Source organism: Ambystoma mexicanum, chromosome 2q (genome assembly GCF_040938575.1).
Source record: "Ambystoma mexicanum isolate Mex_15411 chromosome 2q, UKY_AmexF1_1, whole genome shotgun sequence".
Classification (NCBI taxonomy): domain Eukaryota; kingdom Metazoa; phylum Chordata; class Amphibia; order Caudata; family Ambystomatidae; genus Ambystoma; species Ambystoma mexicanum.
Window position 1 is genome coordinate 1,031,485,986 of NC_090924.1, and position 26,299 is coordinate 1,031,512,284.

Genomic DNA, 26,299 nt, shown 5'->3' on the forward strand with positions numbered 1-26,299 from the left:
ACGCATCAGGCAGCAGATTCACAAATTAATTCCAAATTCATTGCCATAATTAAAAAAGAATAAAAGAACAGTTATGACCACAAAGTAAATAAGCTTACATGTTCCCAATAGAACAGGAATAAAAAAGCACACAATGGTCCCTTTTCATTCATCCCTCATCCAACATAAGTGCTTTAATACAAGTGACTAAAACTACAGTGGGGGTTTGGTGAACAGATTAAACGATGACCAGATCCTCTCAAAATCCCGGATAGTTACACAAGGCACAAACCTTTGCAGATGTATTGCTCTCAAACTGTTCAGTGCTGGATAGGCAATAAATAAATGTTTCATGGTTTGATTTACTGCCAAATTCTTGCAAAACGGACACCCGACCCAGTCACCAGCAAAAAGTCCCCTTCTGTGCATAATTTCTTTGGTCGATGCAAGGTTCCAAGAAAAACAAAAAAAAGAGCATTGCGCCCACCTTGCCGGATACGCTGACAAGAGTGGAGCAAGAACTCCCAATTTCTTATGGTCGAATTTTAGATGGGAGAAAGAGGAATAGGCATGCATTGTTTTCTGTGGTAGAGATCCAGTCATGATCAAATAATAATCTTTTGACCCGTTCTGGGTTTTAGGATAGTTCCTTCAATGAGCCATCTACATTCAGCAAAACCAGTACACAATGATCGAATATCTCATTAAGCCAAGAGCTACTCCTACTTGCCAAGATGTTTTTTTTTTAGGTCTTCATAGAGGGAACACTCCACCCCCAAAATCAGGGACCAATATTTTCCTGAGTAAGGATAACCTTTTCCACTCAACGCAGGCGGACAATCAGGTTATCCCAAGATCATAACGTATGACGTCAATGGGAACTGCGTTGGGCACACCAAACGCCCTCTGCCAGACCAACATTGTATTCTTCCATTGTCTGCCCTCTGACCGCTTTGTAAACCTATAATTTGTTGTAACCTGCTTTAAGTCTCTGGCACCCAGTTACCTCAGGGTTCGGAGCGCGGTATAAATAAAGAAACAAACAAAACTTCAAGACGTGGCAGAATGTCAGTTAACGATAACGAGTAAATTTCCATCCCATAAATAATTTTAGGGACCAATTTTCCCTTGTAATATTTTAGGGCTGGAATCAGTGTAAAGTTTCCACATAAGTGATCCATACGTACCAGTTGGTTTACTAGTGAGATAGTCCGTTCTCTTACCCAGGTTATCAGCTGGGTCATGCTTGGGTTTGCCTGGATTAGGAAACCCAAGTTTACCATGGAATTCACTTTCGTTATAGTTTCACTTTCAACGCGTCACTTAAACTTTGCTCGAGATGCACTTCGTGCATTGGCAGATCATGGTCCTAGCAAGATTGATCAAGAGGGAGTGGGATAGAGTGTAGGCAGAGAAAGCGCCCATGAGCCTTTCAAGGCTCACTGATGCAAGGTCAAAAAAGGAGAAAAACATCGGCATATAACAGCCAAAACGGCCTACACTGGTCGACTACAGGTGAGGCGAGTGCGGCTGATTTCACGTGCTCACCAACATCAGACAAGTAGGAGGTTAAATAGACAAGGAGCAAAGAGACCTCCCTGCTCGACACCCCTACCTGTAGGAATACGGCGAGACAGAGCACCTTCACATTCCAAGCTAACTTGAGCATGCCAACGAGGAGTCTTAGGAGGCCATGAAGCACTCCCCACTGATGTAATTTAGTCCATAGAAGCTGGAAGATCTACTGCATCAAAGTCAATCAAGGCAATATATACTGTTTATATTTGCCATCCAAAGCCTGACGCTTACAATTGGCCTGTTGAGGCTGGTACCCAGGTTCCAAACAAAACCTGGTTTGCCACTTAAATAATCTCCCTGCCACCACCGCCCAATCCTCGAGGTGGGACAGCAGAATAGCAGCAAATACCTTGCTGTCCGCATCCAGGAGGGCAATTGGGCGGTAGTTCAGGGGGCTTGTTTTCAAACCACGTTTAAAAGATAGGAACTATGTGGGCCAGCGATCATGAGGATGGAAACCAGTCAAAAGTTACCACATCTTTGTAGAGGATACTCAGCACTTCTTGATCAGCCTTGAACACAAAATTAGAGAGCCCATTGGGGCCCCGGAGCTCTCGAAGGGTTAATCCTCTTAAGAACTGCTAAGATCTTGTCATGGCTGAAGGCAGCTAAATTCAGTCGGTCCCCTGTCTCTGGAGGCAAAAATGGGATGCACTGTGAGGTGGCGCATAGCGAGCGGAAAAATGTATGTACCAATCACTTGCTGAGACTGTATTTACTTGGTTCATAGGGTCTGGGCAATTGATAGAATTCATCAACTGCCAAAATATGCGAGAGTTCTTATTTCTCAAGGAGGGTAACAAATTCAGCATCCTCCTGGCTACGTTTACCCAGACTGTTTCCTCTGCCAGTTTTTGATATTTGACACTTTTTTCATCAAGCCCCTAAGCAACTCGGGCAAGAGATCAGCTCTTCGCTTCAATAGCCTCAACACGCATCGCAAAGTTCTATTGTCAGAAGTCTCCTTGAAGTAAGCATGTACGTGCTTTCTATGGGATGTATTCCGACCCTTACCCCGCTTTCCTTTTTGTTCTCTAATAAGAGCCTCAGAGTAGTCCTCAAAGTTGGAAGAGTTAAACACCCTAAGTTTCCAATTTATCGTTGCCTTTTCTAAGCTCTTGGCCAATGAAATGTTAAACGCTCTGTCATTCCATGGTTCCACACAATTCGAGAACCTGAGGGGTTAGTGACAAGATTAACCAAACGCATGTGCCCCACCTGTGTAGCCAACCCTTCCAGGGATAATTAGGCAATTTAGCTGGCGTGGTCACAATGCGTGGTTGGTAAGATGGTTAATGTATTGCACCTCTCAAAGAGCCAATCAGTGGTGAATATGTCATTGTCGAGTTTAAGTGCCCACTGGACCAGGTATGGCTTTGAGGAATATCTCCCAGCACACTCCCGTTAAGAGGATGCAGACCTAATCCACGCAAACCTTTAAGCCAATGATGGCCTGTAGATTTTCTTGACCTTTTGTGGCCATCCATCCCATGAATCTCCCCCAACCCAACATCCACCAGATATTCTAGGTCAGACCACCAGCAAGCAATACTTGTCCACCCCCATGAGTACAGCACCAATCGCTAATGCAGCTCGCCATATGATCAAGAAACTAAGTGAGATGTAATACATTCTCATGCCAATAAATGTTTACCATCAGGAGGTGAAAGGGGAGAACCCCAGTCACTTCCACGACTGCTGGTAGGATATCAATAAAGCCTCCACTCTCAAATTGTCAACTGATTCCACCATGGTTAGGAGACCCCCAAATGGATGACCCCCTCGCTGTGCAGCCTGCCCTGTAACCACAAACCACCCATCACAGGAATGGTGCACAACCAGGTTTCCTGTCAACATACAACCCAATGGGATGTTAGTTCCCGCCCAGATACTTGGTTATTAAACAGAAGTGAATGGCCCTGTGAGTTCCAAGAGAGCCTCAAGACACCTCCATCAACCCCCTCGCAGTGCTCATTTATTTGTTGACTCAACAACCAGTTTAACACCTTCAATATCGAGGGCAACACCAAGGTCTCGAAGGATGTTAAAACATTAGGCATTTACATTGACTCAATACTCTCATTAGCTAGGAAAATTAGCGCTACTGCTTCCACCACTAGCATACACCATCAAGCTCATTAACGCCTGCAGACCTTTTCTGACCACTGCCTTACCTTAGCTAGAGCTTTAGTACTAACCAAATTAGACTATTGCAATGCCTTATATTTAGGCACTAACCAACACAATCTAAATAAACTGCAAATATATCAAAACAATGCGCTCAGAGCAGCAACCAACTTTCCAAGAGCACTCCACATATCAGAACTTGGGCACAGTGTCCGATGGCTCTCAAACCAAAGAATCAAATCTAAGACTCTCTCACTTACCTACAAATGTTTGCATAATCAGGCACCTAGGTACTTTTGCAACAAATTCAAACTCTATACAATGGATAGACTGATCAGATCATCGCAATCCAACTCCCTTATCATACCAAGGTTTAAGCTCCAAAAGGCAGGCAGCTGAAGCTTCCCAGTACTTGCAGCCAAAACTTGGAATTCTTATCCCCACCACCCCCAGCATTATATTGGGACCCTCCTACCACAAATTCTGAAAAAGAGTGTCAAACACTGCCTTATTACGAATGAAGACTAACCTCCTACTTGCCATCCCTTCTAAGCCTTCCGCCTTCTCTCCGCTCTGGGGCTGCAACTAGTAAATATCTTTGTATACATGTCCGGTTATGTAAATACCTACCCATGTATCTGTAACTTCAAAATATGTAAATAATGTTCATGTAACTTTAAGAAATGTTCCCAGATGCCCAAGGGCTAGGTGCGCTATATAAATAAATACATTGCAAGGTGCAGTATAAGCAATGTATGCAATAGCTTGGTGCACACTACCTCCCTAGTGAACGGGGCCTGCACATTTTCTCTTCTTCCCTACTACCCCATCGGTCTATTCCCCTTCCTCCTTGATTGATCTACTTCCGTCTAGTCTAAATTACGCAATAACTAAACTGTCCTCTTATAGCCCGATAACTATTTGTGGGTAATCTTACCCAAAGCACTTTAGACTTAAATCTTGGGTTCTCACAGTCGGGAATGTTACTCTAATGAGTTTGCCAAACTCCTACTTAGCACAATACCAGTACACAGGACCGGGTACTTCCGTCTTGCACCAAACAACAAGACATGTTTTCACAACTGCCTTTCCCACTTTTCTCGCAAAGTCACAAGAAACAAAGCCAACATAAATAGCAAATGGCAGAAGGGCACTATACAAGACCACATTCCCTTAACTTATAAACCTTGTGTTAAGATATCCCCGTTTCTAGCTTAATCATAGGTTTCTAGTTTCCAGACCATTTGCAGAGAAAGAACCCAAGGAGGATGCATACTCACTCAAGTGAATCCATGGTTTCTTTTCTGTATCTTGCTTGCGTAATGCCTGTTCTTATATTGTGAATTGTGCTTGTAAAATAGTCAATGTTCAAGGAAGCCATAAGATTTAATTCATTCATCCCAATTCGCTTGGTTCCCAATCTGCTTAATTCCTGTTGGATCCAATAATTGTAACATGCCGGGTTTTGTCATATGAGTCACCATATAATACACTTCAACCTGAATAGATTTAGTTGATAAAAAGTTCAATGCATGTTAAATGCTAAACCCAAATATATTGAAAAGGGAAATTGATGCTTTGTGATCTGTTCATACATGTTCAAAACCATATTCATACAAAGGTCAGAAAGTCACTGTATGGGAAAATTATAAAGCCATAAGAAAGGGAAAAACAGTTACAAGCACTACAGCAAAGCAATCGCCTGTCCTCAATTCCACCACAATGTAAAATTAACTTACCCCTCCAAATTCCTTAATATCCTTCTCCAAGTTTTCAGAGAAGACATTAGATGGTAGATCAAGATAAAACACTTTTCCAGTGAGAGGTTTACATTTTGCTTGCTCTGGGTTTGCTGCAATTTTCTTATCAGGTTTGTCAGACGGGCTGATTTTGCTGCTTTTTCCTTGTGCACGACCTGCTTTCACCAAAGTAAAAATCATGATTTACAATGTAATCAATTAATATTGTTTTTGACCAAAGGGTGTGCAAGGTCTGTTTCAAATTGCTCCATTTTACAAAACTAATTCAATTCTCACAGTGGCTTATGAAAAATGTATGTGCTGTAATAAAAACATCACAGCTTAAATATGCAAATGTCACCATTATCTTAGAAGTCATTTAAAAACGGCTACAAAGTCTTACATTACTTAAAACAAGCTATCCAAATTCTGTCTAAAGCACAAACATTGGTGCAATTAGAACTTTACGGGAACACAGACAACTAGACTTACTGTTTAATTTTCCTTTGGACCCATTATTCAAATTACTTCGTTTCATTTTCAGAAAGTTACATGCTTCATGCAGTTTCGTGTGCAGGTGAAGTTACCTGCAAAATTAAGATAAACAAAATTGTATTGAGGAAAGATCGTATCAAAGAAAATAATAAATGAGTGCATTGAACTACTGTATACATGAAAAGGAGGTGGAAAGAAAACAGAAGATCGAACAGGGAAGGATTGAAAGCGAAGGAGACTGAGAAACGCAGGGAAAGGAACTAAGAATACATGTGATAAAGGAGAACCGTGCAATCATGCATGGGACCTTTGGATGCTGGGATTTGGGGCGGTGGGTGGAACAGTAGGAATTCATAGGCCTGGGTGAAAACAGCAGGACCACCCACCAGATGAAGGTGCACAGCCACAGTGCCCCCAATGAGACTGGATGGAAAATAGCAGAACTCCCTATGCGCTAGCCAAACAACCAATGCAATAGGATGAAAAACAGCTAGCTTGCATATGCGATAAAGGGGAAATAGAATTAACAAATATGGCTCAATGTGGGAAAAGCAGGCTATCCCACTGGACTTGGGGGAGGAGGATAGGAGGAACAGTGGGAGGGTACAATGGAGGAATGGTGAGGTATGACCAGACAACCCTTGGGACATTGGGGCAGGGCGTAGGATTTGCGGGGCCCTGTGTGGCAAAAGATGTGTGGGGCCAATTTTTGTTTTTATTGTAATATCGGTTGTATAAAGCAACCTTATACAGAACAAATTCATCCCAAATACTAAAAAAAAAGAACACTTCTAAACATGTGAATTGATAAAAACCAACACAATTCAAGTACATTTAAAATATGAAGATCAAAATCATCTCAAACTTAGCAGCAGTATATTTAAGATTGCACTACTGAAAAGGTCATATTTCCCAGTCACGCATACAATACTAAAAAAGGTATAATTCATTACCAGATTTATTAAGTGCAAAGCTAAAACAAGAGGCAGTCCTCAAATAACCCATGGTCTCGTAAACCTCCGTTGTCGTCCTCTAAATTCAATGAGCCCTACCACCTTAAGCAGTTGGACTACACTGCAGGTCAATCCCGTCACTTCACCACTAGCTAATCTATTATAAAACCCCACATGCTTTTATATTGGAAATTGTGTAAGGTACTTTGAGCATAGTTCCTCTCGGAGCGATGGAGTCAAATTCATTCACTACATGGAACCTTGTTTGAAGCACTCCAACCTTATTACAACAACTACAATCCCATTAATCTGGAAACGCTTTTGCAATTATTCTGGAGACACTTTTGCAATACCTCAACCTCACCTGTATGCAATACATTTAGACGAAATCTTAAGAATCAAGACCTCCAATAGGAGCTGGAGAACCTTTTCAAACAGAGTGCCACTGCCCCGGGATAAGCAGCTCCTAGCTATCCAGCATGGAGCTACCTCTGGATAACCAGGAGCTAGTACAGACTGTGCAGCAAATCTAACTGTGCAAGATGCAAACCAAAACCTTTTGTCCATATCATGTTATCCAATATGCTTTAAATGTGTTCTTTATAGTCCTTTCATATACATACCCAAACGTAAAAGGTTAATATCACATAGCTAGGTTTGTATGGCACTGCTTGCCCCAGGAGTCAAAAGTAGCTCCTGGTAGCTGTTGGTTTCAAGCTAACCAGGCTCTCCTTGGCTATAACCAGGAGCTAAATAGCTGCCAGCTCCTGGCAATTTCAAACCCTGATTCACACCATCTGTTGTCATAATCTAACAATCATTTGGCCTTCATCAGAATTGCAATAAGGTCCACTACCCGGAGGTTGAGGTCAGTTAATATGGTCTTTGCTTCATTCCCACTCAAGGTTCATTAATGGCAAGGGACCTGCCACGTGCCATTACCTCCGACAAATCCAAATACAAGGATTCTACCGCTGGGACAAGTACGTTTCTGCAGAGTCAAAACCTTCCATTGTATGTGGCATTAAGAGGCGAATCCCAGTTTGAATCGCAAAGTGTCAGCAGGGAGGCAATCAGGACGGTTCAATGATCTTTGCCAGAGTCTGGCTTCAAGTGATTCCCAGTTAATTGATCTAGTTTACCCTTGCTTTCTACACACCATATAAAGGGAGCATGGCATGCCTTATGTTATAAAAATTAATCAAGGGCAACAAAGAGAATCGGCCGTATATGCCGCAAATCTTTCATTTGAGATGCTATCTGGTCAAGTTTCTACAGAACAAACCTGCATGCTTTTCTGAGACGGTGTAGAAGAAACGGACCCAAATAAATAAAAACTACTTCCAGGACCAAGACTGGACTACCCACATTCCAATTCAACCCAATCTTTTTACTTGCATTGCCCTTCCTCTCGTTGAGAACAGGTTCATTCTTGATGGAATAGCACTGTATGCACACGAGTTGCATCGACAACCCCATCTGTGTTTTGTCCATCAGAATCGGTTGTATACGAATTGTTCGAATGTCAATTGTTCGAACAATTGAACTTCTGCACAATTGACCAAATTTAAACGGTCAACTAGGATATATATGCGGGGCGAAACCCCCAAAGCCCCCCACCCAATCCAACCCCAACCCCCCTCCCAATCCCCTTATATTATTATCACACCAACCCAACCCATAATATATATTAAAATGACCATACGGTCAATTGTGCAGAAGATGAATTAGGACCCCTATTGTAAACGAAAAATGTGTGTAATACCTCAGAATCACATCATCAGTATACGCAAGTTAAGTTATTGCGAGATTACCATTTCTGGTGGGGGAAATCCTGTCTCCTCCAGATGCTCCCCCAGGTCCGCCAGATAAAGGCAACAGGCACTGAGCCAGGAGCCCTGTCTTAATACCCTCATAGTGGGAATTCTCCTAGTCAACTCGCCGTGCGTGTTCAAGCGTACATGGAGCAAGCTATTTTCATGCATGAGGATTAGAATGGAGAGCAACTTAAGTGGGATCATCAGCCTTCCACAGAAGAGAGCGATTGACAGAGTAAAAGTCCTGGGAGTAATCTATAGTGACCACGAAAAACGGTGGTAGCTCCCTACCCCATGATGTTTCATTAATACATCTAATGTTGAACGCATTAAGTGAGGTTGATAGCCTGCTGAGGAAGCCGGTTTGGAATTTCTACAAGCGGCCAGTAGATATCGCCCAGGTCTCTCAAAACAATAGATGCAAAGATTTTTTTCCCCTCTGAATCTGAGATCAGACTATAGTTAAACGGGTAACATTTGTCGCCTTTTTTGTAAATTTTAACTACAATCGCCTGACTCCAGGAGCTGGGTAAGGCCCTAGGTTCTAGCACAGCCCTAAATAAAATCATATCTGAATCAAAGTTCAGGATTCGATTTCAGCAGGGCATTTCTTTTTTAAACTTTTGAACCTGTTGCACGCATATTGGTCACATCAAAGTGCCGCATCCACGGCCCCTCCAAACTGGAATAAGATCTACTCATATTCCTTCAGATATCAGGTTAATTACACGAGTTCTTTTCTATTATAATTTTTAGCATTGCCTCTCCTTCACTTTGGAATAAAATAAATGTATGACTCTTGCACCAATTTCTGTGCACTTGCCTTACATTCCTCACTTCTTAGCACAATATTGTGAGACCCCACTTTCACTTTGCAGTCCATACATTCATTACAAGCTCTTTTTAATGTTGTAACTCAAGGTCAAACCAGTGGAATTTGGGTCGCGAAGGAGCCATATTGCCTTTGGATGAAAATCCAAAATCATCAAACACACTATCGTCAGACTCAATGTTTTGTTCCAGTGGCATAACATTGAAAAGCTTACACATCTTTTCATTGAACTTGCTATCCTTCTGGCCAAACTATTCCTACTGTTAATTACCAAGTTTCTACAACGCTTCTTAATAACCTCCCTTACACCATAAACTTTGCGGTTACCAGATTATGGTCCCTGTCCTGCGATGCCACAATTTTCATTTCATAACATGCATCAAAAAGTGGCTGCGACAAAATTATATAATCGATAAATGAAGCAGACCCTCTCCCCTCCAAGTTGGCCGTGCTGGTACATCACCCCTGATCACCGGATGAACACATCTCGGGTTCCAGCGATCAAAAAGGTTGACCCACTTCTTTCCATTATTAGTGGTTAATTTAGGAAGCCGCTGATGTGGGAACCCTTCTCCTAGGCCATATTCACAGGCTGCAGTTACGCACACCGCATTTAAGTACACACACCGATTCATGTGCTCTCCACCTTCATCCCCCATAAAAACATTGCACACTTATTACATACATGAAACCTTCAAATCTGGTCACACACTGGTTTCAGTAAAGGAACAAAATCAGAACTGGGTCCTCAAAATCGATACTGTGAACCAAACCTTTATAGCCAATAGCCCATTTGTATTCTCTAAGACTAACAACATCTTAATCGTGGAGCCTCTTATCGCTAACATGAGGCCCCTCCCGCCCCCCGAGGGACAGCCACTGTTACTTGGTGTTGCCAGCTACTGTGCAATTGTAAAACCATCAATTACTACATGCTGGGTAAACCATACCTCCTGCAGGAGCACCAAGTCATATGAATACCTCCTTTAACCATTCCAGGGAACCCATGAAACGATTCCACCCTCTAGTGTTCCAATTTACAACAGACAGGGTATATGGAGCTTCCCAGGCAGGGTTAGAGGCCAGTCTTCCCGTCACCTAACTTTCAAAACACCCACCAAATTTTTTGACAGCTAACCTCAATCTTGAGAGCCCCCCCCCCCACCCATCAATTTGTTTCTGTTCAGTTACAAATTCAACAAATCTGTTTCCCTGGGACCCTGCAGTACAGGTAACTAATATGACGATCAAAACGGGCCCTATATAAATCATAGCCGAGCATCCTCAAGACGGTCTAGTTCTCACAGTACAATCCTCAACACAGCATTTTATCTAAAATCAAGCTGCGTCAGGTCCAGGCAATCGTCCGTCCCTCAGGAAGAAGACCCCACATATATCCCCAGTAGTTATAATTCAGTTTTAGAATTTCATGAAATAGACTTAAAACATTCCCTCTGTTCAAAACCACAATAAAATAAGAGGCTTCCAGCCTTTCTAGAATATCTGTTTTTGGAATATCGAGTTGATTGCGAGCTCACCCTGTCCATGAATTAACCCCAATAGATTCTCTATGCTTCAAAAATTCACATTTGTGACTCAATATGGACTCTTCTATTGCCTCTCATCCTCCCAACTCGGACAAGCTCCATACCTTTTTTCTCCTGGTCATATTGAACATAGATTATTACCTATAACCGAATCTCCAGGCCATGTTCCTTTTCACACAGACTTGGAGGCTTTACCAGCCAAGCATTTTGGGCCATAAAGAGAATCCTTTCTTGAGGGACGAAAGGAATCTTCATTACACATAGTTGGATTAGCCATGCCATATAAACGAGCCTCACTCATTTTACCCCCTTGGAGAGGCCAGGATGGGGCTTAAATCACCTCGCAAGCACCTGTCCAGACTACACTTGTTTAAGAGCCACAGAAACCTCCCCAGACTTCTTATATTCCAGCCTGTTCTTGGACAAGTCAGCCCCTCCCAACGACAGAGGATAAAGAGTCTCCCTCCCCTCATTACCCTTTGATCGATTGCTCTGTGCAATCATGGTCCCAACCTCCTTAAAAACGTGAGTAAAAAGTGGATTTTTTTCAGACCCTCAGCCTTGGAACATAACCTTTTTGAAACCATCCAATCGATCAACCCCGGTTCCACCCCCATGGGACCAGCCACTCCAACACGATCGGTAGAGACACAGTTTAGCCATTGCTCGGTACAGAGTCCATGTCCATCATTATCTCAATAGAGGCATTAGATCATTCCATTCCAGTCTGGGTGGAAGCATTGACCTCAATCCCTGTCACTTAATTTTCCACTTAATTTTCCACCAGGAGAGAAAGATCTTGTACCTGGCCCACTACAACTTCATCCTCAGTTGAATTAATGTTCTTAAGAAATGTTCTTAATCCTGTGTTACGCTTATTAGGTCCCTTATTGTTTCCAGTTACGCAACATCCTTCCTGCGACGCCACATTGTATTTGTTTATTTATAACGCGCAGACCATCAGGGCGCAATTTGTACAAAGTTACAGAAATGCATATGTACAGACATAAAAATTACATTAACAGAAATATTAATAGGGTTTCTATCTACAAATGTTAGTGGTTTCAGTGCCGCTAAGGCTTAGCAGTGGATATCCCATAGGAAAAAAAATTGTAACAAAGGTCAGAGGGTCAGTGTAAGTAAGACAAGGGTGCTACATGTCTTAAAGTTGGTCGAAGAGCCAAAATTTGGTTATGGCCTTGAATGTGTTGAATGAGTCTTCAGCTCCGATTGTAGCGGGGAGGGAGTTCCATACCTTAGAGGCTAGGACAGGGAAGCTCGAGCCCCCCGCTTTTTGCAGTTTGAACCTAGGGATCAATAGACAGTGGGACTGGGCAGTTCTTAGTGGTCGGGAGGTCGAGTGGCGCGACAGCCGACTGCAGAGATAGATAGGGGCCTTGTTAGCCAAGCATTTGTGTGTAAGGGCGAGTGTTTTTAGTGAGATTCTCTGCTTGACGGGTAGCCACTTTAGGTTGGTTCTAGATTCTGAAATGTGGTGGTTGCGGGGGATGTTTAGGGCAGCACGAATGGCATTGTTCTGAGTTCTTTGGAGTTTATTCAGGTTCTCTTAGCTGGTGGCTAAGTAAATTTTAGCCATAATGAGGGTTCTAGCTAGTGTGACACTGTTAGGGGTGGTGAGGAACGGTCTGCAAGCTGCAATAAGTTTGCAGGTGTATGCAGACGCAGATCTGACTGCACTTATTTGTCGGGATAAAGATAGGGTGGCGTCAAGGTAAAAAACTAACGTTTTAGTATCTTTTGAGAGTCGTATGGTGTTACCGTCTATGGTGATTGACTAATAGGACGGCTCTAGTTTGCTCAGGCGTTCTGCAGTGCCCAGGATCAGGAGCTCCGTCTTGTCGTCATTTAGGCATAACTGGTGTTGGGCCATCCAAGCTTGGATGACCAGGTAGATGTTGTTAAGGGCCTTGGTGTCAGCTAGATAATCACCTGTGATGGGAATGAGTATCTGGGTGTCGTCCTCATAGTTACTGTAGGAGACACCCAGATAGTCAAGCACATCAAAGAGGTTTCGTGAAAATGTTAGAGTGTAGGTGACACGCAAGATCCCTGAGGTAGGGGGGGTGGCGCTGTTGAGCAGCCCAAGATGGCTGCTTAGTCTGAGAGCTACGTGTGGCCTGGCCAAAAATCCAACTACAACTGCGGTTTCCGACAACTTTGCTGCCCTACATTAGGCGGAATCACGTTTGTGCTCCAGCTGCCTGTTTCGCTTCGATTCTGGCCCGAATCGGCTACAGGAAGCCTGAAAACAGGACTCCTCGCCAGGCTGACTGGCGGCCTGCAGGGCCCTGCGCACGTGGCCGGCCCACTGCCTCCTCCTCCTTGCCGGCTCTCTACTGGGGTGATTGGCGACCGCAGGACCCGGTGCCCGCGCGGTGCGTCTCTGCTGGGGGCCTGCGGTGTGCGGCTGGAGCGGGGCCTTGCCATCGGCTGCGGCAGCCCCCCTCTGGAGTATGCTGCTACGCGGGAGTACGCTGCTACGCGGGAGGCCACCGTGGGGGCCTGCGCTGGAGCACACCCCATCTCCTTGCCTGCGTGCCGGCTCTGAGGCACTTCAATAGCTGGGGTGTGCGGCGGCTGGGCTGGTGCCTGGCTGCCCCCTGGACATCGTGGCCCAGGTTCCTGGGACACGGGCCCCCGGTAAGGTGCAGAGGGTTGGGGTGCCTGCATTGTGCCACCGGCAGTACTCCCACTCTGGCCTCCAGCTCCGCCCTGAGGAGGGGGGGGGGACCATCTTGACTGTCCACCTCGGCGGGGGCCACAGGAAGGCCTGCCCACTGGTCACCTCACCGGACTTGGCCACTGCAGCCCCGGACTGGGCAGTGACCCCCACTGGAGGGGACTGGGGGTGCAGAACCCCTGAACTGGTGGGGTCAAACTCATCTTCCTACCCATTCCATCGGAGGTGCCTGCTCCACGGGGCCCAGTGCACTGCCCCTTGATCTACAGGAGGGGTGAGCTTTTGCACTGCAATGGCCACACTTTTCGCTCAGAAAACTGCATGTGTTGCCGAGACAGCTGCCTGGCCTTGTTGGCCCCTGATTAACTCGGCACTCTTGTCATTGCTGTTGCCCCCTGGTCTGTACTATGCCTGCTGCTTGCCCATACCATTGCCACGTATGCAGTGCCCGATATCGTTCCTCGGCTGGATCCTACGTACCTCGCCTATCCCGCCTGGGACCCCTGGGCCACCGGAAACAGCACCAGTGATGCCCAACAAATCCAGAGGGAACTCTAAGGAGGGTAGGGGGGCATGGACAAATTCGCTAAAATCTGGCCCCTCCTCGCCTCTACAGGAGGCATCTGAACCTGACCCTCATCCCTGCGCGGCAGCCCCTGACATGACCACACTAATGGAAACTATGGCCAAAAACTTCGCGTCATTCCATGAAAAACTAGATGACATTAATGTCAACGTTGCCTCCCTGAAAACGCGTGTGGATCAGGCGGCCACCAGGATCACAGATGCAGAGAGTAGGATATCTACGACCGAGGACGATATCCAGGTCCTGCAGAATACAGTTGCCTCCTTATCACGCAACATGAAAACCGTAAAAGCAAAATGTGAGGACTTGGAATCGTGCTTTCATAGAAACAACCTACGAATTATTGGGGTCCCTGAAAACACCCTGAAGGGGCGCATGGAGGATGCAATTGAGGCGTTGCTCAGAGAACTCCTCGGCAACCCGGATCTCTCACCCTGTTTTACAGTGGAGCATGCCCATCGAGCCCTCTCACCACGCCCCAAGCCGGGCGACATCCCGAGGCCCATCATTGTTAGGATTCTAAACTATAGGGATCTCATCCTCCGTCTGGCGCGTGAAAAGGGAGACCTACGACTTGAGGCCAATACCATCAGGATTTTCCCTGATTTCTCGATAGCGGTGCAACAGGAGAAGCCAGTTCCTCGGGTCAAGAAACTACTTCGGAACGAAAAGTCCCATACGCCATCCTGTTCCCCGCACGACTTAAGATTACACACAATGGCAAACTGTATTTCTTTACTGTGCCTGAAGAGGCGGTGAAATTTATCGAAGCACACATCTCGCCCCATGCTCCGAATGGGGGCCGCAACGGTGAAGACTGACCTCACGTATCATACTCTAAGGTGGCCTGATCCTTCTCTCAACCAGAATGCGTCAATGGCAATGTACTGCAACCTCAGCGATCTAAATCCTGTGTATGGTCATCCGGCCTGGGGCTTACCCCTGGTCCCTTTGACATTAATCTCCGTTCTTCGTTCAAAGCATGGAATTGACCAAGACCTCTTGCTTCTTCATTACCATCTGGTCCCATCAGTGAACTGCTGAATTCGGGACCTGACCTGAGATCCGGTTACCGCAGAACCGGACGGCTCCTGCCGTCCTATGCAATACTGAAGTGGCCGTCCCAAGTGGCTTCCCAAGTGGCTTGCCTTCGGCTTCACTCAGGCTTGCCTTCGGCTTCACTCAGGACTCCTCGCTGGAGTCTTCCGTCACATCAATGGGGGCCTCGGCCATCAGTGACGATGAGGTTGTTTGTCGAAAGCCCTAGAGCAGTCCGTTGGCCATGAGAACAATAAAGGAAAGAAATAGTCTACAAGTAAATTTTCAACTAAAAGGCATCAGCGTGGAAGAGAACTCTGCATTTGCGACTGGTTTCAATGGCGAAAAAACAATCCTGTGTGAAGGACTATGGGTACAGTACATGTCACACTAGGGATAGTATTACTAACACGCCCTGTCGAAGTCTTGTTTGAGTTTCGAAAACGAATCTTGTAATTCTCTGCGGCGTTTTCAAAACCCAAAAAGGGACTTCGACTGGGCGTGGCAATAATACTATCCGTAGTGTGATGTCCATTGTACCCATGGAGCTTCACGCAGCGAAGTCCCTCAGATTGTTTTGTTTCTGACATGAGCTAGTGTGAGGTATAGTGCAAGTACATATGTAATAAAGCAGAAAATAGCGATAGAACAAGAAACATCTATTCACCTTCAACTCCAGGAGGCGCATGTGAATCTAAGCAGATACAAGCATCAGAAATAGGATTACGGTGAGTAATGTATCTGTTCTGAGGCTTGCGGATTTGCTTAGATCACATGCTATGCATAGATTAGCGAGCGGTATCTGGAGGTGGTGGATTGTAAGAAGGTACAGTGGCAAATAGATGTTTTAGTACTGCTAGTACCTCCTGTGAATCTGCTTTAGAATGTGTGTCAATGCAGAAGTGCTGAATAAAACGCGTTTACTGACCTCCAAGTAACCAAGTAGCTGATTTTAAAATAGCATCTAGGTGCGTGGGGGGAGGGGGTGTTTGCAATACATGCTAAGTAGCTCCATACCTCTGGTAGAGTGAGCTCTTCGTGTGAAAGGCAGGGTCTTTTTTGATAATGAATAGCATAGTTGTATGCACTTTATTATCCATCTGGAGCTAGCGTTCTTTGAAATGTGATCTCCTTCCCTGCCAGTTGCTATGGAAACAAAGAGTTGGTCTGTTTTGCTGATAGGCTTTGTTTTTTACATAGTACAAGACCACCCTTCTTAAATCTAGTGAATGGAGGCTCCTTTCAGCTGAGTTCCACCTTGTCCTTTTGGAAGAAAGGATCTTGCACAGAAAATGCCTGTAGCCACTAACCAATGTCTAATGGAGACAGTTTTGGCTTGTGGTGAACAAGTCTAAAGGGTGATAAACCCCACAGGGAAAAGAAAGTTTACAACAGCTTTGTTGAGATGCCACTCGTGTTCTTGTGGAAGAGGATTTCTGCTTCGAGAATCTGCTAGAGCATTGAGTTACCCTGGAACCTGTTAAGCGACTAGGAACATGTTCCGCTTTAGTGCCCACTAAATCTTTTGGGACAGTCTGGACAGACTTGGAGTGTGAGCCTCCCAGGTTTTTGTAGGTAGAACATGGATGTGGTGCTGTCTGTTAGGACTTGTACTGTCTGACCTAGTAGATTAGAATTTAGCATTTATATAGCGCTACGACACCTCAGGCATCTGAGCGCTGCTTATTATTACCCACAGTGTGTGGTGCTCATTTATCAACCTCGGAAGGATGAAAGGCCGAGTTTGGCCCTGCCGGGATACGAACCTGCGTCAGCAGGCTCTGCACAGATGTCAAAACGGGCGCTCTACTCGCTGTGCTATCGGATGCTGCTGAAAAGATTGCAGAGCCTTTAGAACTGCTGGAGGTTCTAGAAGGTTGATGTGGTGTTGGGCTGTGGTGTGTGTCCATTGCCCACGAGCTGTGTGGTGAAGGAAATGGGCTCCCCATCCGGAGATTGAGGCATACGTTGTTAGCATCGCTTGAACTGGTGGATTGCAAAAGGGTTTTCCTTTCAATACATTATCATTGGACCACCAGCGAAGAGCCTGTACCAGGGTTAGCATAACAACCACTAGATCCATTTCCGCTTGCCTTAGATCATTGTTTTGCTAACCACTCTTGAATTTGGCGCATGCACAGCCGCGCGTGTGGGACTAGGTAGATGCAGGAGGCCATCATTCCAAGCAGGCGCATTGCTTTGCATATGGTTATCTGGCGACCGGCTAGACAGCGAGGTATCTGTAGCAGTATGTTCTGAACCCTTTTGTTTGAGGGGGAAGACCAGACCTTCCCTTGTCTTGCACCCAGGAATTGTTTTGTTTGACTCTGTACGAGATTTAATTTTTAATAGTTGGAGAAACTGAACATAAGGATGATAGTTCTCTGGGTGCTGAGTTTGCAAATTTGAGGAGTTTCCACCGTTATCAGCCAGTCGTCTATATAGAGGTACAATGGGATGGACTCTATGAATAGGTGCGCCGCCACTACTGCTCGCATCTTTGTGAACTCCCTTGGAGCTGAGGCTATGCAGAGGAGGAGCACCTTGATTTGGTAGTTTTCTCCTGCTATCTGGAAGCGCAGTTATTTTCTATGTGCTGGGAACATTGAAATACAAAAGTATGCATCTTTCATATCCAATGTTACCATGTAGTCCCCCGGCTTTAGCAGGGGAAAATTCACCTCCTGAAGTATTGGCATGCAACATTTATGTGGCTTGATATACGCGTTTGCTTTGCGCAGGTCTAGTACGTTGAATAGACACCGTTGTTTACCTGGGACAAACTCTTTGGCGGTTTTCTCCCGAAGGGCTTTCACTTCATCCAATAATATACACCCATCTTCCGATGTCATTTTCTTGTGCTATGGCTTGTGTAGGAGTTGCATACAATATGCGCCCGCCACGGTGGACAACACGCACTTGTCTGACGTGATGATCTCCCATGCGTGGGTGAATAGCGAAAGGAGACTTCCTACTGGAGTGGCATGGAAGGGGACCTGGAGCAGGGCATCAGTGTTTCAGTGGGGCGGTGCCTCTGGTTGAGGAGGTTCTACCTCTGCTCCTGGACCTTTTATAGTCTCTTTCAAAATTCGAGGAGGATGATTGTCCCTGCGAGTTGCCCTAGTATGATGATTGGTTACCCTGGCTGTAACCAGAGGAGAGTAGAGGGCCGTGTCCACAAACCTTGTGTTGGAGGACCCTGTTTGCACAAACGGCTTGTTGGACAGCTGCCGAAGAGATTTTAGGGGGTCATACTCCTCCATGGCGCTTTTAAGGGCATCCTCACCCGCTTTACCCTACAGAGCATTGGGTTCAATAGCCATGTTGAGTAACGTGGCTTGTGTTTCAAGTTTAAAACCTGATTGCCTAAGCCAGGCATGATGCTTAATGAGCGTGCCTTCGGCTAGGATACGGCCTGCGTTGTCTGCGGCATCCAGGTTGTTCTTTCGGATGCAGTTGGCTACCTGTTTGCCTTCAGTTTTAGTCTTTAGGAACTGCGATTTTAGGGCCTCTGGGACCGTTTCAATTTGTAGAAGCAGTTCATCTCACTTATGGCACCTTAACTAGCCAAAAGGGTAGTATTGTTGGTTATCCTTATCTGATAGGCAGCCAATGAAGCCACCTACCCGCCAAAAGTGCAAATCTTTTTACTTTCTTTATCCGGTGGAGCCTCTGCAGAGGCTAGAGGTGGTGCCTGCCCTTTTTCTAGTTGTGGTAACCACCAGTGAGTCGGGTTTCAGCTGACCCCTGATGTACAGAGGGTCAGTATGGGCTGGTCTGAAAACCTTCATGATGCAGGGATTGACTGCTAGAGTCAGGTTTGGCGTTAGGAGAGAGGGTTGAACGAGTCTCTAAATAGATTGCAGGAGGGAAAAGTGTTGCAGAATTCTTGTCTCAAAGAATGTACTCCATTAAAGCCTCCTGGGTGTCTGTTGAAATGCTCTGTGGCTTTGAGAGCAGCTCATTTTACTGGAGCCGGTTATCGACTGGGGAGTCAGCCACTGGTTGATCTTGATGGTCCGGTGACTGGATAAAGTAGACGTCATCCTCATAGTATTGGTCACCCTGGTCCCGATCATACTGGTCCACGAGAGAGCCAGGGTAGAGTGAACCTGAAGTGTCTACAAAATATAAGTCCTGAGAGGGGAGCCGGGGGGTGAGATGGGCCCTGAAGATTAACAGGTCTGCAGGGTGGCGGTCCATAAAGTCTACAAAGGAGGACATCTTCCACATGACCCTATCAAAGGTTTCTGAGGGTCCACACAAATGACCTCGGAAATACTGAAGTAAGAGTGTCCTGTAAGGGTGTGGGCTCCTTATGGTTTTGAGGGGCCACTATCTTGGGAAGCAGAGGGCTTAGGCGGTAGAGGTAGTTTGTGGATTTCGACATCTTGGATTTTAAAAGAGGGCCTGGGAGTGTTTTTCAATGAGTTCTCATTTTCGAGGTAGTGGAAGGGGCTGTCGGACATGCAATGGGGCTTCCGTTTTATGCGCGGTGTCAGAAACGGACTTGTGGGACTGTTTCGGAAGCCTGTCGTGCGGCAAGCACGATGGCCCAGAGGACAGGGACGTTTGAGGTGGTGTCCTGTCATTTTTTCGACCGCAAAAGTTTCGAATGACAATTTTGTTGAAATAATTCGAAAGTGCTGTCGACATGCGTTAGGGTTGGGGCGTGGGAGATTGGCGTGGGGGTTGGAAGAAACCCCCCCCCTCATATACACTACAACTTTGAAACATTACATGGAGCGGTCCAGTGCTGAAATGACAGCACTGGACAGCTCCACGTAACATTTCAAAGTTACACAAAAGAAAAAGCATTGAAATGCTACTTTTAACAACATGTGAAAGTGGATTTCAATTGAAACCAATCCATGACTATGGTCGACGGATTGGTTTCGAAAGAAATGCACTTTGCATATTAAATATAGCATGTCACAGCTTTTGTTTTCGAAACTTTGGTTTCAAAATAATCACTATAAACCGTTTGAGGTGTAGTCTCCGTAACAGGTCCACCGGCCTGCTTAATTGAGTTTGGGACTTGCACATGGGTTCGCCCTCGTCAAATAGGACACTGATGCTGCCATCACTGGAAGCTCCCTCCATGTCAATGGAGGCCTCGGCCTGCATGGTGTGGGCAGCCCAGTGTTTTGTTCTGCAGTCCTTAGGTCAAAAGAGCTTGCAAGATTTGCAGTTCTTTTTCGGGGTGATCCCGTGGGAGACAGTGGTTACACACACGCTGTGTGCATCTACCCAGGGGTACTTCCTGTTGCAGGACGGATAATACTTAAAATGTGTCTTTTCCTATGATTAGTGGAAATCGCATCACGGCGAAGAGAAGGAAATGAGGGGAAGCGATTAAGCATTCTCTAAAAGAAGAAAATATCGTCTCCCCCCCACTCTCCCTACTATGATGGGCTGAGGCCCGGTAAGGCCTGTGTAGGCCGGGGCCAGTGTCCACTGAGGCGATTGTTCGGTTGTCTATGATGGCTCTATCCGTCGAACTCCGCTGCAGAAGATCTTGCAGTGGGCGATGAGAGGTGAGCAAAAGAATAGTAAGAGAGTCAATGCTAAACTTTCTAATCAAAGGCACCAGCCTGAATAACTCTGCAAACTAGCGTCTGACAACAATGGCCGAATAAAACAATCCAGAGGTACCTCGACGCGTTAAGGACCATGGGACATCACACTAGGGATCGTATTATTGACACGTCCAATCGACGTCTCAATTTCTAAAACAAATGTAATACTCTGCGACTACCACTAGATGTCAGCCTATGTACAGCATGTGATCCAAAAGCCTCCGAAATACATATAAATAAGAGGTATATATCTTGATACGCTGGGTCTCATCCTCTATCAATTTTTAAAATACACCAATATAGCTCCAAAACTCGATATAATCGGACAACCATAGTTTGTTGTGTGCAGATATTTGGTTTGTATCATGAGAGGAGTGTGCGGTTTGAGTATTTTGGCAGGTTGTTTCACTAGCACCTCTGGGTGTGAAGTATGCAAGAGATTGTAGGGGTGTGGGAAGAGGGGGCTTGGTTAGCTGGCTTCTTCTGATCTCTGGATGTGGAGTAGTTTTATTATCAGTTTTCCATTCTGTATGGCCACATGTGTGCTGCTTTGGTCCAGGAGAATGGTTTGTAGGGGTATGCGTCAATGTATCTCGTGAGTTGAATAGCCATGTTTTTAATAGTTTTCGGAATATTAGGTGGTCTTCTTTAGTTCTCATTTCCTTCAGTAGCGAGTTCCAAAGTTTGTCCATCAGAAAGGCAAAGGTGGTTCCTTCGGATTGCCTTTCCTCGCAGACTCATTTCTATTTGGAGGTTGTTGCTCGATCTTAAGTCTCTTGTTGGTTGGTAATGGTGATTTTAGCATGGAGGAATCTTGCTCATTGTAGCGATTTATGAGCAAAGCAGAGGGCATTGAAGTTAATGTGTTTTTTTACTGGCAGCCAGAGTAGACTTCTCGGGCCGGGTTAGGTGTTCTCTTCTATTAAGTCTCAGGAATAGTCTTGCTGTGGTATTTTGGATACGTTGTATTGTTGTGAGGCATTCTGGCATTCCAAAATAAGAGAACACTTGCATAGTCTGTTCTTGAGAATACCAAGGAGATGATCGCAAGGGTTCAGTGTCGGAAATTGAAGTGAGGATCCCTCTTACGTCGCAGGATGTAGGAACTTTGGGTGCTATTGCATTGACTTGTGGTTCCAAAAAGGGCGTTGTCCACAAGATTCATAGATTCTGTTATCACTGTTGAGGTCTCCAGTTGCGTTCCCATGTTCGGTGGCCAAGTCAAGCATGCTGGTGTTGTATTTTCTTCTGGAGGGAGAGATGTTTTGTTGTATTTATCTTGAGGCTGTTGGTCATCCAAGTGTTTAGGTCGGTGAGGCATTTGTTGAGGGTTTGTCAAGGTCTCGGTTGAAATTATCTTAAAGATGTGTGGGGTGTCGTCTGCATAGTTGTAGGCTGTCAGTCCATAGGTTTGAAGAGTTCCATTGGTGGTATGGGGTCATGCAGATGTTGAAGAGAAGCAGGGAAAAAGCTTGATCCCTGTGGTACACCGCAGGTGATATCTTCAGTTTTGATGTAAATGTGTCTTGATTCCTCTTTTTTTTTTTAAATGGGCGACCAGGAGTCATGGATCTCCAATTCGTGATAAAGCTGTGACATGAATAATCAGTCATTCATGTCCAAAGCAAGCCAAGCACGGTGCTAGCATGATGTATGTTGAGGCTTACTTTCGCATGGCATGATAAAACATAACCAGCCAGGGTATTGTATCAAGTCTAAAAACACCTTTTGGAGAAGACCACTCTGAGCCGTTACAAAATAAAAAAAAAATACCACTGGATTTTTTTTTTTATCATGTAAACCATTATTTCCGAAAAGCATGTACATTTATAAAGGCAAGCCGGACAGTCAGTCTCCCCCTCTCCCCCTCCCTCCCTTATATATTTAATTTGTTGACAAACATGGCGGTCAGTAAGTTTGAAATGATCATTCTTAAAAGTCATTCAGGCACATGTTCCCCTCCGTATCAGAGTTAAGATCTTTGCAAGTTCAAATAATCAAGTCTCACTTGATGCGGTATCGGAAGGCTTGTTACACAGCGAAGTTTCGAATTTCAGCTCTTGCGCCAGCTTCTTTAGCAAAAACTTCCTCTGCATTCACCTTTCACTCTTTGTAGTTATAAGGGGCAGCAAGAAATCTCATAGCTCATACCCATTAACCCTATCCCAATGTCTGCAGTCTGAACAATGTCTCTAAAATGGGAACTGCCTATTGAAGCCTTATGATCTGCACAGGAAGCAGCTTGTATGTCATACCACTGTTTAGTAAGGGAAGATAGCATTGCTAAAGGTTGGAAACTGATGACTTCACTGCGGCAGGAATAGAGTTGCAAAGGTTAAGGAACGTGCACTGTCGCCCTTCAGAAAACCCATGTGGCGTTGTACATTGGGATTACAAAGCTGTGATAATTCAATGTGGGCCATGATCATTCTAATGCTTTGTTCTGATGGCAATTGTTATACACCACCATATGACATGCCCCTTATGCAAATGTTGCAGTCTGTTACAGCCCACTGCTTTGAGTTGATGTCATAATGAATGAGGTCATAACCATAAGGGCAGGTATCATGTCAAATTGCTGTAGGTGTGTTCTTTCGGTTGGCGAGCAGCCATTGTAGTGTGGTGCTTTTAATGCTGAATTCCACAAAATCTCTGTTAGCCTTGTGTGTCATATATGGCCTGTAGCATAAGAGACGAATGGGTGTGGTAGTCCGCGTTTCATTTCATTTTAGGCTGTCCCATATGGACGGAAGTGCGGATAGTTTCTCTTGTGGGTCTGGACTTGGGATTGGTTAAGTATTCTGTTGATCCTGTGTTGATTTTCACAGGATTGAGTAGTTTTGTAGACAGGGATTTCTAGGATTTTTAGATTTGATGTGGGTCTCTAGTTAGTAGGGTCTTCTGTGTTTCCCATCTCATCTTTTAGGAGGGGATTAGATGTACGCTGATTTGAATGATTGTGGTACCATTCCGGTGTTTAGGGAAAAGATTCATTAGTAGTGGGAGGTAGAAGGCTAGTGCTCTGTATTTGAGAAGATTTTTGTAGATACCCAGTGAGCATGGGTCACTGGGAGATCCAGCAGTGTTGGTGCCTTTTATTAGTGTGTTGAAACTTTCCTCGCTTATTGGTTGAATCAAATCAAGTGTTGTGGTGGTTTATGGACTGCTGGTTTCCAGGGTATTTGTGGTACTTGGGCCTGCGTCGATGGCCCGTTGTATTGCTTTTCTTTTTTTGCTCTTGGATGGGCAGTTAAACGGTCACATGGGTATTACGATTGAGAGGAAATGGGGTGCGGGGATGTTACTTGCGGAGCACTGCAGCTGGAGTCACCATACAGTCTAATAAGCCCTGGGGGTATGGTGTATTGGGCCCCCAGAGCATGCCGGTCCACAATTCCCATGATGCCTCGGGGATGGTGACAGATATGTAATGCACACAGGGCTCGAGAAGCTCCTCCTTGGACCATGTCGCATGCTGGTGATTTTGTTGGTTATAGGCATGGGCTGTAGGTGACCGGAGCAGCATTTGTATGACCCCTTGATGCGGCGGTGACTAGACTCGTGCCCGGCGGTGAGGCGGAGGAAGCTTAGCAAGAACTCCTCGTTGCTCGCGGGGCTGCACGCCGACAGCATGCACAAGCAGGTTTCCGGCTGTGAGATGTTCAATGCATACTGAACTTCGCTTGGGGGTGTGCCGACCCTGGCCCTACAGGCCTCAGATAAGTGCACGCTGGGTTTTGGGAAGTCAGAAGAACGAAGGCTAAACCGCAACTTCAGTGAATGTTTATGTGAACTTTATGACGCTCAGATGCGCACGCGCTTACGCTGTTTGTGCGTTGCTTTTCATGTGCTGAACTCCATTATTAGGAGTAATGGAGTAACATGGCTAGCAGGCTCGTCTTAGTGAAATGGTCCAGTATGTGCTCAAGGATTCCCAAGTTACCCATGAGTTCAACAGTCCGGTCAAAGCCAGTGTCAATTGTCAAGCTGTCATGTAGCATGGCATATGATTGTGTAATGTGCCACTATAATGTGCCACTGTTTGTTGCTTTGTTTGTGCTTGAAGGAGGACAGGAGCCTAAAGGAGGGGTTCACACTCTGAAATAAGAAGGAGTGTAACCACAGGAATTCAGGGTTCCGCACTCTAGACAAGGAAGGGTATGGCGTCAGGTGGGGGTGCTACCAAAAGGAAGGTGCATTATGTTAAAAAGCAGCGTGTTTAAACTCCCCTTTTGGAAGCAGGAGTAGGGCGTTAAGAGTCTTGCAAGGTATAGGTGTTGTAGGTCTATCCCCAAATCCCCACTACCCATCCCAGCTCCAAGTTCCCAAGCCCTCTATCTGGTTTCCTCATCACCCCCAAATCTATCCACAACTTCTCCCTAACCCTCTTCCCCACCGGCCCAAATCGACTGCCTCGAGGTTACCAGTTATCCAGAATCAGGAGACCCTGCCAACCAAGGTTGGAGGGTCGACTACCATTCGGCTTCCGTGATCAGGAAGGAGTTGTGAGATACTCCTAGGGTGTAACAAAGATGGTATGAAGTAGTTGTTGCAAGATGTTGGGGGGTTTTAATGTTCATGATGGTTTAGAACCTTTCTTTTTGTCAGTTTGTTGCAGTTTGTATACTTTTAGCGTGGTATGCTTTTTTGGCTATCGGAACTGCTTATTCATATCAGTCATTGGTTTTTGTCCAATTGGTTGAAGTGTTTTCACCATTGTTTTTCCAGTTATTTTTTTTTTTCCATTAGTTCTTCTGTGCACCAACTCACTGCGATTTTGAAGATCTTTAGGGGTGCTAATTGACCTAGTGTATCTGTGATCCACGTGTTGAGCTTTAGCGGGGAGGTGTCAAGTTTGATAGATTCCAGTGTATCTAAGTGTTTCAAGGTCAAGTCCTTTCCAGTTTCTTTGGTTTCTCGCCAGGAGTTTCATGTGTGTGGGCATCATGCAGCTCGAGATTTTGACTGAGCGGTGCATCTCTGCAAAAGACTGCATGTTCCGCTCGATGTGTGGCGTCGTTTGCCATTTGTTTGAAGTGAAGGGTTTCCAGGGAGTATCTAGTTGTTTCATTTTGTCTTTCAAACCAAATGTTTATGTCCCCGGAACAATTCTGTTATGGTTTGTAGAGGTCTAATATGCATCAGTGGGCGGTCTGTAGAGTTGGATTGGTTGTTAGGCAAAGTTTGTATGCAGCGCCCTCTGGGAACACTACAACAAACTCTGACTACAGGTATAGGAAACTCAACCTTTGGTATAAGCTTGTACTACACAGTTTTGGTAGCGTGTTGAGCAGCCAGGCTTATCTCAAGAGAGGACAATGTGAGCTG

General features: G+C 45.4%; 1 protein-coding gene across 6 annotated transcripts in view; it reads right to left on the reverse strand.

Moving 5' to 3' along the window:
• Nucleotides 1-26,299, reverse strand: part of DBF4 (DBF4-CDC7 kinase regulatory subunit) — a 718,935-nt gene that overhangs the window by 635,091 nt on the left and 57,545 nt on the right. For 3 of the 6 annotated variants that reach the window (XM_069648379.1, XM_069648378.1, XM_069648380.1), the window contains exons 2-3: nucleotides 5,916-6,010; nucleotides 5,424-5,599 (exon numbers count right to left, since the gene is read on the reverse strand). In XM_069648379.1, coding sequence (XP_069504480.1) covers nucleotides 5,424-5,599; nucleotides 5,916-5,961 — 222 coding nt within the window. In that variant the 5' untranslated portion in view covers nucleotides 5,962-6,010. Of the gene's footprint in view, nucleotides 1-5,423; nucleotides 5,603-5,915; nucleotides 6,011-26,299 lie in introns of all 6 variants that reach the window. The other 3 variants (XM_069648376.1, XM_069648375.1, XM_069648377.1) reach the window with 1 other exon arrangement.